The following is an 18,828-nucleotide window of genomic DNA, read 5'->3' on the forward strand; positions in this document are numbered from 1 at the left end:
GACAACTCAAGGTTGATTTAGATCCTGAGCAACATGGAATTAAATGAGCAACCAGGCCACACGGTTCTTGCCCTAATGTTGACTCAGCTTCCTCTCAGAATCACTCTATACAGGTATACATGCATCACCAAGAAGCCTGTGCGTCACTGAGATCTGGTCAAGTGAGAATAAGAATGCAAATGTCATATTGTTGAAATGCTGAGTGAACTAAATGTCAGTCCATCTTTTTCAATATGAGATATGAGATTGATGTGGATAGGCGATTGGAGGCAAGTGTGATAGCTTGCAGAAGGCAGGTTATACCAACAGCTGTGATATTTGAGCTGTGAAATAAGCCTTGTTTTTTTCTCAGGCATAAGTAATTCTCTTATGTCCTTTACAGAGATTATCCTGAAAACACCCACACGGTCTGTCTTTTTATTTTATCTTGTGGGCTCATGATGATAACAAGGTACAATAGAGGAGACAGGTGGTATTGTTTTCAATTATTGATAAGAATCTTTAGTTCTGAATGTGTGAGAACACACTAACTCTGAGGGGAAGGAGCCCTGTTAATCTTTCAAAATAAATTTGTCATGTTTAATTTCACATTTTCCACACCACGATGCCCATCTGCTCCACTTCTCCCCCAGACTGACCACTTGTCAGGTCCTTCCTGCTTCTACTACATCCCAGCCAAACACATTTCATCGATCTATTCATAATCCCTGGTTCACATCCACATGTATTAGGAGCAACATCCACCAGCAGCAGCAGTAGCAGCAGCAGCAGTAGCAGCAGCACGTTTTCCCTCTGATGCTGATGCCTCTCTGTGCGCGCACATCAGTAAATGAATCACGTAGCACTAGAACAGCCCTTCTTCATGCGATCTTGCCAGACCTATTGGAGAAACCCCCCCAAGGCAAGATCTGTCACTGTTCACTCATTTGCTGGAAGACGATCAGAAACTATGTTAAATGCACCAAGAAAGACACTGGAGTGTGTTATAAAGGCGTCGAGAGGATTCCGGTCAGATCTCACTGCGAAGGGAGCAGGTTTCAACAGTTGACGCGGAGAGAACTGAGCGCAGGAAAAAGCGATTAATTTTGATTATCTGAAATCTTCCTTCCAGAGCTCCGTTTTTTCGCGTTTTTTGGGCACCATTCACGGGGGGCAGTGCAGATGAGCATTGTCCGAATGAAGGATGCAACAGCACTGGGTCCAATTGGACTGGATTATGGGATTACTGGACTGATTATAGGACAATCATCGGGCAAAAGTCGCAGCCGCGCTATAGATGCTCTTGAATGACGGGAACACAAAAGGTTGGACGGGATTAACAGCTCCACATCCTGCTTTTCTTCTACTTTGTGGCACGGGCAGGCTGTAATATGCTACACGGGCAGAACCCATATGCAACAGTGTGCCGCACAGGAGAAAAAGTAAATGCATCGTGAATGGTAACATCGGACAATGCTGCATTTTGAACGGGCATGTCAGTATCTGCTGTAGCCTAGGTGTAGATGTCGCATGAGGGCAATGCGCTTTTGTAAGCTACGGTCTAACCTTCACCACAGAGATTCAAACGCTTTAACCTTGGATGCAGTGGGGAATATTAATACTTTATAGTCATCGATTATTCATTAAGTCCCCCCGTGAGGAAAAAAAAAAAACAAAGCATTTCTCGTACACTATGTTGAATTTGATCTTTAATTCATGCGTTAGGTGTCGTCGGGCGGTCATCTTTGTTTACAGAAAGAGTTCATCATAGGCGAACGGGATGTGAAAGAGGTTAAAATACCGATGAAAAGGCAATAACGATCCACAAATCGATTTAATACCCAATTAGTGTGCGATCGGTGTTAAGCACATGCCTGGTTTGGGTTTAGTCCTCTAGGTTTGCCGTAATCAACAGGTTGAAAGTCAACGAGGATTTTTTTTTCTGTCTGCCACTACCGCATATCCAGTTGAAGGGATGCGTCTCTCTGTACCCATTTTCTTTCTGCTGTGGGTTAAAGCCCTGACATTGAAAAATCTCAATTATTCTGTCCCGGAGGAGCAAGGACCTGGCACTGTTATAGGTAATATAGCAAAAGATGCCGGATATGGGACCATGGAGAGAGGGAAGAAATCTAACTTCAGAGTGCTGGAGAATTCTGCACCACATCTGGTGGATGTTGACCCGGAGAGTGGACTAATCTTCACCAAACAAAGGATTGACAGGGAAACGTTATGCAGGCGCAACCCAAAGTGCCAGCTCTCCATGGAGGTATTTGCCAACGACAAGGAAATATGCATGATCAAGATTGATATCCAGGACATAAATGACAACTCGCCCAGTTTTCCTTCAGATCATGTTAATATTGATATTTCAGAAAATGCTGCTGCTGGGACTCGCTTTCCTCTGACTATTGCACATGACTCAGATTCAGGGGAGAATGGGATCAAAACATACCAGGTCACAAGAGATGATTACAATACCTTTTCTTTGGATTTAAAAGTGAGGGGCGACGGGACTATATATCCAGAGCTGGTGGTTCAGAGACCTCTGGATAGGGAGGATCAGAGTCATCACACCCTTCTCCTCACAGCAATTGACGGTGGGGAGTATCCAAGATCAGGCTCCATGCAAATCAATGTCAGGGTGACTGATTCGAATGACAATAGCCCTGTTTTTGAAAAATCCTCCTATGTGATTGAGATTCCAGAGAATTCGCCCCCTGGAAAAGTGCTCATAGATTTAAACGCCACCGACCAAGATGAGGGGAGCAATGGGCAGGTGGTTTATTCCTTCACTGGATACGCATCTGAGAGAATCCAAGATCTGTTCTCCATTGACCCCAATACTGGCGTCATCAAGGTCCAGGGAGAGATTGACTATGAAGAGAATCCAATCATAGAGTTTGACGTGCAGGCTAAGGATCTTGGGCCCAACCCGATACCAGGCCACTGTAAAATTACTGTCAAAGTGCTTGACAAAAATGACAACTCTCCAATAATAAGTTTCGTATCTGTTCGGCAGGGAGCCATCAGTGAGGCAGCACCTCCAGAATCTGTCATAGCGCTGGTGAGAGTGACAGATAAAGATTCTGGCCGAAATGGCCAACTCCAGTGCAGGGTGCTGGGAAATGTACCCTTCAGACTGCAGGAAAACAATGATAATTTTTACACGCTGCTCACAGACAGACCTCTGGACAGGGAGATGAAGGATGAATACAATGTAACAATAGTGGCGAGAGACAATGGGATCCCTTCTTTGAACTACACTAAGTCGTTTACTGTGAAAATCTTGGATGAGAATGACAACGCGCCGCGCTTTACAAAGACGGTGTATGTGCTACAGGTGCCTGAGAACAACATCCCAGGGGAGTATTTGGGCTCTGTTCTGGCCCACGACCCAGATGTAGGTCGCAATGGAACAGTGTCGTACTCCATTCTGCCATCACACATTGGAGATGTTTCAGTGTACACCTACGTGTCTGTAAATCCCACCAATGGAGCCATATATGCCTCACGCTCTTTCAATTATGAGCAAACAAAATCCTTTGAGTTCAAAGTTCAAGCTAAAGATGGAGGGTCCCCTCACATGGAGAGCACCTCCACAGTCAGGGTCAACGTCCTTGACGTCAACGACAATCTCCCAGTCATTATTTTACCCCTTCTGCAGAATGATACAGCAGAAATCCCAGTGCCTAGAAACGTAGGTATCGGATACATTGTGGCCACGGTGAAAGCGGTGGACCACGACCACGGAGAGAGTGGCCATCTGACCTACGAGATCACAGAGGGAAATGACGACCACCTGTTTGAGATGGATCCGGTGGGAGGAGAGGTAAGAACTGCCCATGCTCTTTGGGAAGAGGTCGCCCCGGTGGTTGAGCTGGTGGTGAAGGTAACTGACCATGGCAAGCCCCCCTTATCTGCTGTGGCTAAGCTGATCATTAAGGCGAACACAGAGGCGGCAGCAGGAGGGGGTTCCAGCGCGAGCGGGGAGCAGCAGCACTGGGATGTATCCCTGCCCCTCATAGTTACCCTCTGCATTATCTCTGTCATGCTCTTAGCAGTCATGACCGCCATCGCTGTCAAGTCCAAGCATCAAGATAAGGAGACTGGGAATTATAACTGCCGCATGGCTGAGTACTCCAATCCTCCAGTGGGGAAAGGCAAAAAGAAAAGGATCAACAAGAGTGACATCATGCTGGTGCAGAGTGAGATGGAGGAGAGAGATTCTGCGAGCCGGATGAATGTGGTGAGCAGCCCGTCCCTCATCACTTCACCCATCTGTTTTGACTACCAGAGCCCTCTCCCGCTCACCCTGCCCAGGTCAGAGGTCATGTACCTGAAAACCACCCCAAACAGCCTGACAGTCCCCAGGGCAGGTTGCCACTCCAGCTTTGCCGGGCTTAGCACAGACACTCCAGCGAATAGGATGTCAGTGATACAGGTAAGGAGGATGCTTCGCTGTATTCTTTATCTGCCCTTTATTCTCGCTTATCTGCTCACGCTGCTTTGCCATACAAATCTGACAAAAGAAAAGTAATCGACTGAAAAAGAGAAACTCTGTCACTGTGAGCAGACATCATTATTATCACTTTTTCTCTTTCCTGTTATGACACTGAAATACTCTCTGCATGATCTGGCAACTTAGTGTTGGAATGTATTAATGTGTTGTAAATGGCATTTCACCAAAGAGAGCCTTTTTTCCTAACTGCATTTCAGGAATACTAGTCATTTAAGAAAGTGCTCCATTGTAAGTCTTCACTTGCAAAATGGTACAGGTGGTGTGCATAATCAGAAAGTGCTCTCAGTTAGACATGCAAACAGTGTGAGTCTTAAACAAGGCTGCTGTGACCCTGCCAGATCCACTGCTATAGAGTGAAAACAAAACCCTGCCTGAAATGTGGGATTGGACAGGTGTTTGAGCAGCTTGTCCGATCACATTACTGAACCAGTGTGCACCAGACAGCTAGATGCACACAGCATAACCTCACAATCGCATTTTTCGCTCCCCACAAAATATGGGCCAGATCCACCCATCCGCATCCAAAGTTGGCACGATAAGGCCATTAATGGGGTCCGGCCTCGCCTTGTAGAGATGGCGGGGTTGGATGCACGAGCCAGCTAGCATGCTAATTTGACAGCATGGGCTTGTCGTGATGTTTAGCACAGCAGAATTATCTGTTGTAAACGATGTAAATATGTAGGACAGTCTCGCAGACAGTCTCATTTGGAGATGATAACACAGATGACAAGGCCTGGCACTGTCACCAGCCACTAGGGTACGTGGGTGTGATCAACACAAACACATTATTCTCAAGATAGGGGAAAAGGGATGCTGATGACAGTGGCTAATGCTTTCCTCCTTTGCCTTGCCAAGGAGTCACATATGGTCTCAATGGAGATTTGTTCTTATCATGCCGTCAACACTGGCAGGTGCTCTATGGCTTTTATTGACATCTTGCAGGTGCTGTTATGAAGGTGTAAGAAGCTGAAAACAGACTGTTTCTTCTCCTGTGTGAATCTGATGTTACTACTATTGTAGAGAATTGCATGAAACTTTTAACATGGCCGATGCAAAATATAATTTTCTTTTCATTTCTAGACGGAAAATTTCCCCTCAGAACCCAATTATGCCGGCAGCAGGCAGCCATTTGTTCAAAGGTAAGAGCTCCATCCAAAAGCTTCCTGACCAGCACGTTTAGCTTTTCCATCCTTGTATCAAGCCAGCTGACTATGGCTATCAAATAGGAGTGTTCACGCAGAGGTAATGGCAAGTTATGTTTTTTTTCCCCCTCTTTCTGTTCTGCTGCAGCTCAACATTTAAGGATGCAGAACGAGCAAGCCTGCGAGACAGTGGCCATGGTGATAGTGACCAGGCTGATAGTGACCAGGATACTAATAAAGGCTCACACTGCGACACGTCTGCTAGGGAGGCCCTCAAGATGAAAGCAACAGCAGTTAATGGCCAGCCTTTTGAACAGGGTGAGTGGATGCACTCTCTTCCGCACATCTTGAAGATGCCTAACTGACTCTTGCACCAGACATTGTTTAGACTTTATGCACTGACATGCACACAGCCCGCTGGTGTTTTAAATGGAGGTCCACCGACCTCTGGGTGCAGCAGACAAATATCTAACATGGTAGAGGTAAATCCGCACTGTTATTAGATGCAGGTGAGGTTACTTTGTAGTGCTTTGCATTGCAGACAGCCTGAGCTGTGTTTCAAAGATGACATGAAGGCACCAGAGTGGAAGGTAGATGGTAGTTTTAAAGGATAAAAGAGTCCATTGGCTGAAGGTAGAATGTTCAAACATCTTCTGTCTGATTTTTCCATCAAACAGACTCATATGCATGGCAAAGTGTACCTCCGTCGGTGTCTCTTTTGATCATGTCATTATTTGAACACAGATTCGCTGCATGCATGTCTCGAATAACACGACCGAGACAAGAAAGCATGATAGACACTTGCAATGCAATATGACAGGTATTTCTGGTGCCACATGACAGAGTCTTTCCACCTTTTTGCCTGGAAAGATTGTCTCAGTTATTACCAGGTTTGCAGTGGCTTACACACTGTTTTCTGAGGAGCTTTGCCTTACGACTGAAAATAGAAATGTTAAATTTTATTTCGCAAATCTGAAACGATCTGCACTGCCAGGAGTATAATCGTAGATGATTGTCAATCTGTTGCAACCCGCACTGACCTGATAGGGATTGATATATTTAGCTATTGTGGATATAAACTAGAAATATGAAAGCTTCTCTCTCTGGTAAGATAAAAGATAATGGGGGACTTGAGTGAAGTGGTGATGTTTCTCATTTCCTTGTGTGTGTGTGTGAGCCTTGGAAGAGAATGGCTCTGGTCATCAGGTCCCTATGCAGCACTTTCCACACCATTTACATTGCTATGAACTGTTTGTTTGTGGCATGCTCAGGAGGGCAGAGATGGAAACACTCTTGCGGCTGCCAGAAGGATGTGTGAATCTCTATCTGTCTCACTTTTGTGTGTGTGTGTGTACGTGTGAGTGTGTGCGAGTCTGAGCTATGAGGAATTATGGCAGACCAAACTTGACTCCGTGGGAGGTGTAAATTCAATCAGGTTTTTTTTTGCTGCACATTTCTGAATCTGATTCAGCCCAAGTTCTAAGGCCAATCAAATGGACGTATATTGAAAGAGATGTTTTGTACATGTACAGACTGAATATTTACATGCGCAGCACCGACGCTCACTTGACGGGAATATGAGTTAATTTATAGACCTGCGTATGTACTGCAAGATAAGAAAAATGCATAGAAATGAGGCTTTGCTTTTAATATTGATGTTTTTTTGTGTGAAAGCCTCCAGTTTGCATGTGAGAAATAAAAAGCTGGTGATTAGATGAAATGGTTCCCTCTCTCTGGGTTGGTCAGTTGAACAATAAATGGTGTCACTACTAGATGGAAGATCTACATTATGCACTATGCGTTAGACCTGATCACAAAAAAAAAACCCTCCAACCCACACACTCCTTCCGTCTGTCGCTCACGCACACATGCATGCAGGTACATTTATTGAACAACAAAGCCACTGTTGTGCAGATTTTGACAAGATAGCGCTATTATCCAAAATGGAGACACCACAGAATTTTAGTTCCAAATGCAGCAGCACAAAAGCTTGAGGGTTAAGTAGTATTGCTTTTATGTCTTTACCTTTACCATCCCTCTAGTCTCCTGGCTGCTTTGATACAGGTAATATATGCACCTGTGCAGCTTCCACTATCATGCACTCTGAATATTTATTCACTCTCACAGACACCAGATGCACAGTGGGTATGTTGCTAGGCTTTCTCTGATTCTATTTATAATGGGCAGGCAGTTTCTTTGTTTTTGAGAACATGTTATTGTTCCCTTCACCATTGCCCATAAGATCACAGCCACTTTGTCACTTTGTCATGATTCTATTATGCGACTATGTAAATGCAGTGGACTATATAAGGCCATTGTGTAACTCTGTAATTTTAGAGCTATTATTCAACAAAGTTTTATGCAGTGATGGAACTGAAAATGGAAATGGAAAGCCAATGACAGGCACAATAGATGAAAGCACCCTCCCTCCCTCAGCCTCTTCACTCTACATTTTTGTTTTTTAAATAATATAAATGATAAAGCTGTGCAGTGCTGTGATACATTTATTTTTTTCACATTGTTACATGTAGTTAATAGCTTTTTCTACATTTTGTTACAAGAAAAACTGTGGAGTGTGATCTTTGTGGCAGGAAATATAATGTAAATCTTTATCTCTTGTAAGCATTAAGAATTTAATGTTATGTAGAAATGCTGACATGATCCTTAAATTGCTTCAGTTTGTATAGCGAGACAAAAAGCATGATGACAGAAATACCTTTCCGTGTTTTTGCTCAACCTTCTAAGCGCATACATCCCTTTGCATCACCATCATCTGCGAGCTCCTCTGCAGCAGTGATAGGTACCATGGAAATGAATTCAGCATCTCCCTGCTTCTCCTTGCTTATGCTTATTGTTCTGGCCTCGCGTATCTGTGCCTCTCTAAAAAATACTTTTCTCTGTGGCGCCAGAAAAAAAAGACGGAGAAACACAAATGCACAGGGCACAGAACTGTAATCTGGGGTGTAGATGCTTCAAAGCGTAGCACTTATAATATGCAGGATCTGTGTTGCGGTTTTGCCAAATCAAAGCCATCATTTAGTTCTCCCTTTTGATGTAAAATGCATTTTGAACTCAAATGCGTATTTTTCTCTTGATCTTAGTCTTGACAAAGACAGCACCAGAATGCTTTATGCTTTGAATGTTACAGTGTAAGTTCACATAAGATGTAACATGACAAGGAAAAAAATCACTGTCTGCAGCCCAGAAATTAATTTTTTTAGAGCAAGTAAAAATGGCTTGGCCAAACTTGTAGTCAAAGGCAGTTGCACCACAAACACTGAGTTTAGTGGGCAGACTTTTCTACTGTAACATTGCCACAGAAGTAAACTACAATAACCATGTTTCTCTGTTTTTTTAGCCTACTTGATTTAACTTCTTAAAAAGCACAATTACAATAATGATTGTGATCAAAATTTGTTTTAAATCCTCCAACCAGCTTCATTTATACCACATATGAGACATTTTCACATTTATTTCACTCCAGTCTCTTTTATTTTGCCCAATAAAAGCTCTTTCAGAGTTTAAAAGGACAACTAACCCCAAAATCAAAACTACAGATATCTCATCTGGCTTGTTGTGCTATTTGTCTGTCTAGATTGTTTTGGTGTGAGTTTCAGAGTTTTTGAAATATCCGCCGTCTGCCTTCTCCACAATATAATGGGACTAAATGACAAAAAATACATTTGAAAAATTCCATACCAGTGTCTCTTTTCAGAAATCATGACCCAGTTACTCAAGATAATCCACACACCTTGTTGTGTGCAGTTTCATGTAGGAACTACTTTCTGTTTACTGTAGAATCTACCAGAACTACTTTCTTTCTACTAGAATAAAAGTAGCCTCTACATGAAACTGCTCACAACAAGAACTGCGGATCATTTTGAGCAACTGAGTCATGATTTCTGGAAAGAGATGCTGGTGTTGAATTTTTGATTTTTTTTTTTGAGGGGGGGGGGGGGGGGGCACTTTGAGCACCACAAATCGAGTGCCATTTAGTCCTATTATATTGGAGAGAAGGCAGAAATCTCTACTGCTGATATCTGCAAAACAGGGCAACTTGCAGCAAAACAATTGAGATTGATGAATAGCACTACAGACCACAGGGAAAATATGAATTCTTGATTTTGGGGTGAACAACCCATTTAAAATCTCTTGAAGAAGAGAGACCTGGTCAAGAGGGCAGCATTAAAACATTTTTACAACAAGGAATATAAACAACACAGAACCCAGTCAAGATTCAATAAAAGACTACAGTCAATATCCAGTTAAGATGTGTAGTTTGATTTTTCCAAAACTATCCAAAATAGTAAGGTTAAATCTGCAAATGTACTATTTTCCAGCTCTGACGAATTCAGAGCTGATTATTGAATGTGCTGTTCATCAGTCTCATGTAAATTTCACCACTTTGCTTTGAATAAATAAGCACAATTCATATAATATTTCATAAATTATTTAACCAGATAGTAATAAAGGCTCCAGTGTTTAGAAATTTATGTCAGATTAGCATCTGTGATATTGGTCAAACCCGACTGATTTGATTTTATTGAGTGAGAAGCCATATTTGTTTCCATGTGGACATTCTTTATGTAAACTGAAGAAGGCAGATAGTTTGCACATCCATCCCCAGCTGAAGTACAAAAGCATACAAAGGAAAAGAAGTGGTTTTCCAGGCAGTGAAATTTGCAATCTCCCCAAAAATGTATGTGTATATGTGATGTTCCAGCCTCTTAGTTAAAGGGATAGTTCACCCCAAAATTGGTGAGATTTTGGCCAAAGAAATGTCTGCCTTCTCTTCAGTGTAATGGGACTGAATGGTACTCAAAGCACTTTTTATCCAGAAATCATGTCAAGGTTACTCAATATAATCTACTGTCTGGTAGATAGATCTAGAGAGTCGGCATTTTCATGTAGGAGCTATTTTCTTTATAGAAACATTTTAACACCAAAATTAGTGCTGGTTTCAGGTTTGTTTGTGGTTTAATTGTGGCTAAACTCTCTAAAAAATAGGCGATTGACCCTTTTCCCATTGCCAGTAGACAAAATTGCCTTTTTGTGTGTAATCTGATGTGCGCTGAAAAGACATTGCTAATGTCTGTGCATGAGAGCAGAGAGAAAGGCCTATTTAAAGTCTGTGTTCAGCTCTCAGTTCATTTGTAGCTTCTAACTGAATCTCTGTGGTATGAAATGTAGTTTCCTGCGTCGCTGTTTGTTCCATGATCTTGCTGTTTCACAATAACAAAAGATAAAAAGATTTACATAACAAAATAATGGCTTTAATTGTGAAGAATTTATAGATAATAGGATGTTTATCCACCGCTCAGCTGCTCGATTAAAGACGAGTGCTTCATCAGTAAATGTACACCTTCAAGTAGGTGCAAACTCTGCTGTGGTGACATGCTGAGTCAAACTGAGTCAGATCAAGCAGCACTTGTTTCTACAAAAAGAGAACAAGAGTCACAGAAGTTACCAGTGGAGGCGACAAGCCACCGAAAGGGGGCAAAAATCAGCGTGTCCACCCAGGTGTGATGTTTACATCACTATCGATAGGAGCTGGAGCTGATAAATACCCATGACTCCTGCAGAGTCATGTGACCTGGCCGTGAATGCTGATTGTACCCTTTTCCACTGAAAAAGGGGTACAATCAGGTGTAAAAGGGGCATAAAGCAGAATGCACCAGAACTACTTTCTTTTTATAAGGAAGAGAATAGTTCCTGCATGAAACTGCTCACAATTTGGTCTGTGGATTATTTTGAGTAACCGTGTCATTATTTCTGGAAAGCAACATTGCCTTTGAGTTTTTCACATGTATTTTTTGGCACTTTAAGTACTCCAATCAGACTGCCATTTTGTATAATTATGTTCAAGGGAAGGCAGACATCTCTATGGCCAATATCTCCAAAAACCCACAGATAAATAGCGCTACAGGCCAGAGGAAAAATGTGTGTTTTTGATTTTGGTTTGAAGTGACCCTTTTTAGTCTTTACAGGACAACATACAAAGACAACACACAACAGCTCCACCTACTGTTATAGCACGCCCATTATCCTAAAACAATTTACTACACAAATAAAAACACCTAATGTCCCAAAACATGACTGTAGCTCATAGGGTAGGTCTACATATGTGATAAAATGTGGAAATAACTTTCCCAGTGACATTGTTAATGTAAGCATTCTTTATGAAATCTCTAAGTTATGGTGCAACATTAACAACCCCATTTAATGTGTTAAATCTCTGTCCAGTCATCGAATAATTAACAGTTCCATTTTGTCATATGGCTGCAAGTGTGTGTGTGGGTGTGTGTTTGTGTGGGTGTTCATGGATTTGAGCAGCATTAGATGATAGTGGTGGCCTGTACTTTGCAAATGAGCTTGCAGTGTGGGACATGGTGCCGGTTTTCATATCTCTTGGGGATTGCAGAACAGAGATGCTACTTTTTTTCTTTTCTTCTTCTTCTTTTTTTTTTTTTTTTGGTTTGAACTCCCTTCCCCCCCCTCGGCGTCGCGCGTCCTCCAGCAAACCGGCCCAGGCTTGTGCGTGAGGAAGGTACTGTTGCCTTTGAACAAGAAAATCCCCCCACCTCCTCCAGGAAGAGCCCCATCATGTGGAGCTTCCCCTTGTTCCAGGCTAATATTCTCCTCCTCATCAGGGCCAAGTTTGAAAATGAGATCAAGAGCCTCATTCATAGTTAGTCACTTGCTGCTCATTGTCTTTGATTTCACATAATGGCATGTGAGCAAGATGGAGAAGCTTTATTTATACACCAAAGCTACTAGAGCTGATCAGTGTAGTATGTTGTGATTGGATGAATTATTGTGGTTATTTCCATTGACAAAAAAACGGTTTAATGTTTTGGTTGGAATAGGTCTGGACAGTATATTGATTTTATATTGATATAATAATATGGGACTAGATATTATCTTTGATTTTTGGACATACCTTTTAAATGAGACTACCCATACAAATGATTTATAATTAGGTTACTAATTAGGTTGTAAATATGTCATATAATCATTAACAAGCTGTTACAACACATTGGATAAAAAGGGCAACAGTAACCTGTTGCTTGCCAAATAGTGAGTCTACATCTATCAGATGTCATTGCTTACTGAGTTTATTTCATCAGCAGCATCATGAAGTATTTATTAGCAAGTTACTAGAATTTATCCATCGTCAGCATCTTTTAATAATCAAAGAGCTTCATTTGGAATATTACATTAACATATCAAATTACCAGATTCATACAGTCAGTTCTTGGAAATATTATTTCCCTTGACATTTTCAGCATGCACCCTTTCACACTTTACAATAAGGCTCCATCCAACAGTTTGAAATGTTAATATGTCATTAATAAGATTAATTAGCAGTAGCTGGATATCTGCACTCACTACCTTTAAGGTATCGATTGATATAACCTAGTTCTAAGTAGTATGGAAACTTCTCCAGTCAAATGATACCTGCATTCAATCCTTTTTGTTTCCAGATCTTGAAAAAAATTATTTATTTATATGGTTTTGCTCGCAGCCAATCACCACAAGTGTTCTTTATAAAGAAGAACCTCTGAAAAAAAGTATCGAATGAAGTACTCCATTGGTAACAGTATCACTTTAAGGGTTCTGGTGTTGCTACTAGCCCTAATTAGCAGTAATAAGTCATAAATTAATGATTTAAAGTGATAGGTCACCCCAAAATGAAATTTCACTCAATATCTACTCATGTCTGTGAGGATGGGTGAAGATCTCCAGTTCACAAAACACTCCTGGAGCTTCAGCAGAAAACAGCGTTGCAGCCAAATCCAGTACAACTGAAGTGAACAGTGACCAGTTTGTAAAAAAAAATGTAAAAAAAAGAACAAAAAAAAACAAAAAACAAAATGTCTCCATACTGCTCATGTGGTGTAATCCACATGTCCGTAAACCGTTATGGTTGTTTTATTTTTTACATTTTAAAACTGGTCACCATTCACTTCAATTGTACTGGATTTGGCTGCAACACTGTTTTCCACTGAAGCTCCAGTGTTTTGTGAACTGGAGATCTTCATTCCTCACATCAGCACAGGGGTGAGTAGATATTGAGTGAAATTTCATTTTTGGGTGAACCATCATTTTAAAAAGTGTTTTTTTTCTGCCATTTTTGAAAAAAAAAAAAACTTTAATAATTAATCAATTATCAGAATAGTGAAATAGTTTATTTCTTTTTTGCCACTTGCCCAGTCAGACAAGTGAGTCGCCAGATTTAGTTGCCAGATATGGAATTGTACTTGCCCAGGCTCAGTAGGCAACCTGTATTAAACTGTGTCTTATTAGTTGTCTTTACCATCTTAGTCATATCCGTATCACTGATGATTATTTCTCAAAATCCAATTTCGTTACAATTTGTGAGCACACCAATAGTCATCCCTAAAATAATTTTCAGATATTGATATTGACACATTTTGTTAAAAATATTGCGATATTTCAATTTCCCCATGTTGCAGAGTCCTATTTTGGATTAATATTACTGCTGCATTAATGTGCATGCTGCATTTTACTTCTGAAGATGTTTAAGGTTGAGCTAATTTACTACTACTTTATATACTGCTGGGCCGTTTAATCTACATTAATACATCATATTCTATAAGCTCATCATATGTTTGCACTATTTGAGCGCTGACAGTACGTTACTTGAGAGAAAATATGTATATCGGGATATATGCCGACATATCATTGAGCCCTGGTTTGAATATTTTATTTCCATGGGAAGAGAATATCTATGTGAGAGAAGGGATGTGAAGTGTTAATGTGTGATCTAGATGTGAGAATTTTTTTTTATATTTTCTGTCATAATATTTTACTGGGAACGCTTGGTTCCTGTGGGAGAGACACCTACATAGAGGGGGAGATTTCGCAGATGTGCTCTGTGTTGTCTTTGTCTTTGTATTTGTTTTTGTGTGATTTACCAGCTCATTCATTCATTTCTTATAGTTGGAGATACTTGACAGGAAACAGTGCACAAAATCTTAATAAATAACCACATTCTGGTTGATTCAGCAATCATTATTTTAATCTGTTTGCTTATCTAACATAAAGGATTTCATTATGGCATCACAGCAAAGAAAAGACATTTATTAGAGTGAAGTTAAATCAGTCATCAGAGCAACAGGAAGACTAAATTTATACTTTTACAAATTAAATTGCTGTTTCATTTTCATGTATAACAAATGAAGGAAAACTGTCATTTACTACCAAATTACAAAGGCTTGTTTGACATTCTGCTTAATGCCTCTACATTCAAAATACCACGATGCATCATTGTCAAGTTAATTTCAGTAGCGTAATGTAATGGATACAGAAAAAAAAAACAAAAGAAACGAAACCTTTTGCATTATAACACCATGGAAATTGGCTCCTACTATGTGTCACTCTCTCTGTGCTTATTTCATGTCTACTAGGGTTAGATATGGTGTGAAATGTAAAAGACTGAGTTACGGCACAAAGACGGAGCCTTACCCATCGCTCCACTTTTTACCACTGACACTAATACGCAGTCTCTCGCACATGTTGTACAGTCCTGTGGCATCTGGCTTTGTGTTCAGCATCAACTAACGCAGCTCGAGCCACTACAGTGGTGGAATAATCAGCAAAACCACTTCAATCAAGAATATGTTGTTGAGAATAAAGGTTGCATGTTTTCATGACAGAGATGATCACCCCTCAGTTTGAAATCCTGCTTCTAGTAGCGTTAATCTAGTGGCACTGAGGTAATACTTAAGCTATTATTTAAAGCTTTTACCAGTCCTCACCAAAAATATCAAGAGTTTGTTTTAAAGGGACATAACAATAAACTGTCTTTTCAAACATCCACCACTAGTTTCCTTTCTCGCCGCAAATGGGAACTGTCGCCCACTTTTCTCAGTAAACAAGGTCCATTTGTTGCAAGGACAGGTCACAATATATGTCCACTAATAGGAGGTGAAATGAAAAATGGGCAGGAAATGCAAATGAGCTGCTAAGAACGCACCAGAGGCCCTCAAAGTAATTAGAAAAATTGCTAAAGGTCGAACTAATGAGTGTTTGTGCCATAAGTGGTATTTCCAAATCCAATTTCACCTTGATTAGTAGTTTTATTATTTCCACCCAATTTTTTTAAAATCCAAAATAAACACCTATTAATTTGGTAATACTTTATAATAATCATCATTAATCAGTAGTTAATTGATGGTCAATTAAACTTAAGTTAATAGTTATTTCACTGTTAACAAACAATGAAATGAGAATTAATTATGTTTACTTATTATTAGTAATAATTAGTACTAGTTTGTGTTGGGATTGTTGATTAATCATAAGTGATTTAAAAAAAAATAACCGATAACATGTTTGTTTTTTTTGTTACCATTTCTCTGGAGCTCACAGGTTTTCTCTTGGTTCAGTTTGCTCTTTGTCATCAGTCTAGAAATGAGAGTAATTATGCCGCATTTGATGTTGTTTAGAGCCATTTTTTGAATAATGACAGGCGGACAAAAGCAGTTTTACAAAACTAATGTGCTGCTAGAATTGCTTAAATAAAAATAAATGTGTGTGTTTTGTATCTTATTAATTATGACTGATTAGTAGATTATTCAACTAATAACATTTTCAAGTGTTGGTTAAGAAGAATGTAAAAAAAAAATGCAACCCTGTTTGTGTAATATAAAATATTGAGTTTATAAATTATATATTGTATCATAGCTAATTAAGACAATCACAATTACATACTGATTAAATTACTAAAAAAAAAATTTTATACTATATATATTTTTTGTTGCTAACAAATTAGAGGAGTAGCTACAGCGTTTGAAGTGTAGGGTCACTGACCATGCTGCCGTATTGATGAGTTGGAAATGAGAACATGTTGTCTAAACATCATCATTATCATTATTATTACGGTATAAAGTTGAAACTGATGTTTAGAAACTTTACAATTGCTTAAAACATGTTTATAAAGCAGATATAACATTATTTAACCATTTCTTAATAGTAAAATAAGTATTAACTAAAGTTTAATTAACAAATCAATTTACCATTTATTAATGGTGGTTACTTATAAAGTCCCACCCATTTATTTGAACTAAACTGAACTAGAAATGGTGAATATCGCTCATGCTCATGCAAAGTGCACATGCAAATTTTGCAATTGTTTGTCTGCTAATTCCACACAAACTGCTGCTGCTGCTGCTGGAAATGTAAATGAGAAACCCATCACTTCCTCTGCACCAGATGATATTTTCCAGGAAACACCTACACAAGTTGTTGAGAACAGCAGAGGGAAAAGGTTTCATGAATAGGTTGACTTACTCATTTGCTACCTTGACCAAGGAAAATAACATTTTTTTTCTTATATGACGTTGGTATTTTAAGGTTGCGTCGTGACAGCGATTTCTAGAATAGAAAAGTCTGTACTTCAGTCAATCAAAACAACATTGCTAAATTTGAACTCTAACATAGCCGTTGCAACAGTGATGCATACTAAATAACTTAAACAAGGAAAGATACTATAGTTGGTGGTAGGATTTTAAGAATAGAGACAGGATATGTCTTTGTTGTAGTGTTTTATTATTGTTGCTCATCCTTCAAAATGTCATCTACATTTTCTTCCAGGTTGTTTGCTCTTACCCCAGCAGGGTCCAATAACAAATGTTTAACTGTTTTCACAGAGCAAGACAAATCAGTCCACTGCACCGATGAATGTCGTGCACTGGGACATTCTGACAGATGCTGGATGCCAAAGTTACGGGTAGGAAGCCAAGCAGACAGCGCCGATAATCGCACCAACCTTTTCATCCCTGTGGGAATGGATGCCATGGTAGAGACAGAGATTTATGGCACCATCAGCTGCAGCAGCAGAAAAACCCTCAGCACGTTCGGAAAGGAACAGCGGGACAGTACAATCCTCGTGGCCAATGTCAAACCTTACTTAAAATCGCAGCGTGCACTAAGCCCACCGCTGCAGGAGAGTCCATCTGCGTCCAGTAGTCCCACCAAGAGTAGTATGCCCCTGGACTTGTCCAACCAAGAGTCCACGGAAGAAAGGGAGGGTGGCTCAGACATCAGTGCCTATGGACCTCCAGATGGCCAGTGCTCCCCACTGCACACTGAATTGGAGGAGCCGTCCTACCTGACCTGCGAGCTCAGGCCCAAGTCCCTGTCGAGCAGCCTCATTCACAGCTCTGTCATCAGCCAGGAGTGCGGGGGGTCAGATTGTGCTCTTGACCCGCGGGACTCCGGTAACTGACGGGTCAGGTGATCCCGCTCGCCCTCACCTGCCAGGGGTGAGATGATGATATCACAGTTTAATGACCAGGAGGTGATTATTTTGACCCACAGAGGTGTCCAGACACGCATTGTATAACCAAAAACCATCTGCTTTGTATGTTCTTTTGAGTTTGTGACTTGTTGTGTTTTAAGTGAAATCTGTGTCCTTGACTGCTGTGAAGGTTTGGGGGGAAAATCAGTGCTTCAAGTGTTTCCACGGTGTACTGTACCTGTCAATTTAGATGTCTGTATTTTACACATTTCAAGCTCCAATTTTGTGAGGCTGTTGAACAAATTGCTACTGTTAAGCTATTGAGTCCTGTCTGCTTTTGTACAGTGAAGCTTTCTGTCTCCATTTAGTGTATAAGGAACATCTCTTTGAATATCACAGGAAAACTGAAATACATATCAGTGACGTTAAATACAAAAAGTGAAGTGTCTTATGAACTGTTAATGGTGGTGCAACAGGGAATGTCCCTTTTCATAAAACCATTTAAGGTTCCTATAAAAACAGTTTTTTAAGAATGTATTTGTAATTTTATTGTTGTCCTCTGCAGTTTATGTGAAAATAAGCTGAGCTTACACGTGAATGTGGGCTACTGTACTTGTTGTGTATTTTATTAAATTTGTATACACTGTGTGCAACGAAGGCAATTATTTTTGACTGGCGACAACTTCTGAAGCTGTCATGTTTTCATGTGAGAGAAGTGCATTTATGTCTACAAGGTGCTTAATACGTGTTAATGACAAGAAGCTCTAGGGACTCTGCAAACGTGCCAACTGTAGCTATATCCTCCTGTATACCAGCACATGTTACCTGCAGTAGTCTAGGTCCTAGTTAGGGGAACTTCAAGAGAAAATCACAATCAACATTTTACACAGCTATTTATATTTAAGAACTCTAATAAAAACGGG

The 18,828-nt window shown here is 40.3% G+C and overlaps 1 protein-coding gene across 1 annotated transcript; it reads left to right on the top strand.

Moving 5' to 3' along the window:
* The first annotated feature begins 783 nt into the window (after positions 1-783).
* LOC146322913 (protocadherin-17-like) lies at positions 784-18,558 on the top strand. Its single transcript, XM_084725043.1, has 4 exons — positions 784-4,423; positions 5,582-5,640; positions 5,792-5,961; positions 17,316-18,558. The coding sequence occupies exons 1-4, from the start codon at positions 1,955-1,957 to the stop codon at positions 17,891-17,893; spliced, it is 3,276 nt and encodes a 1,091-aa protein (XP_084581169.1). The 5' UTR covers positions 784-1,954; the 3' UTR covers positions 17,894-18,558.
* The last annotated feature ends 270 nt before the right edge of the window (positions 18,559-18,828 follow it).

The sequence above is a fragment of the Lutjanus erythropterus genome, chromosome 8 (assembly GCF_056507025.1).
Source record: "Lutjanus erythropterus isolate fLutEry1 chromosome 8, fLutEry1.hap2, whole genome shotgun sequence".
In the NCBI taxonomy this organism is placed as follows: Eukaryota; Metazoa; Chordata; class Actinopteri; order Lutjaniformes; family Lutjanidae; genus Lutjanus; species Lutjanus erythropterus.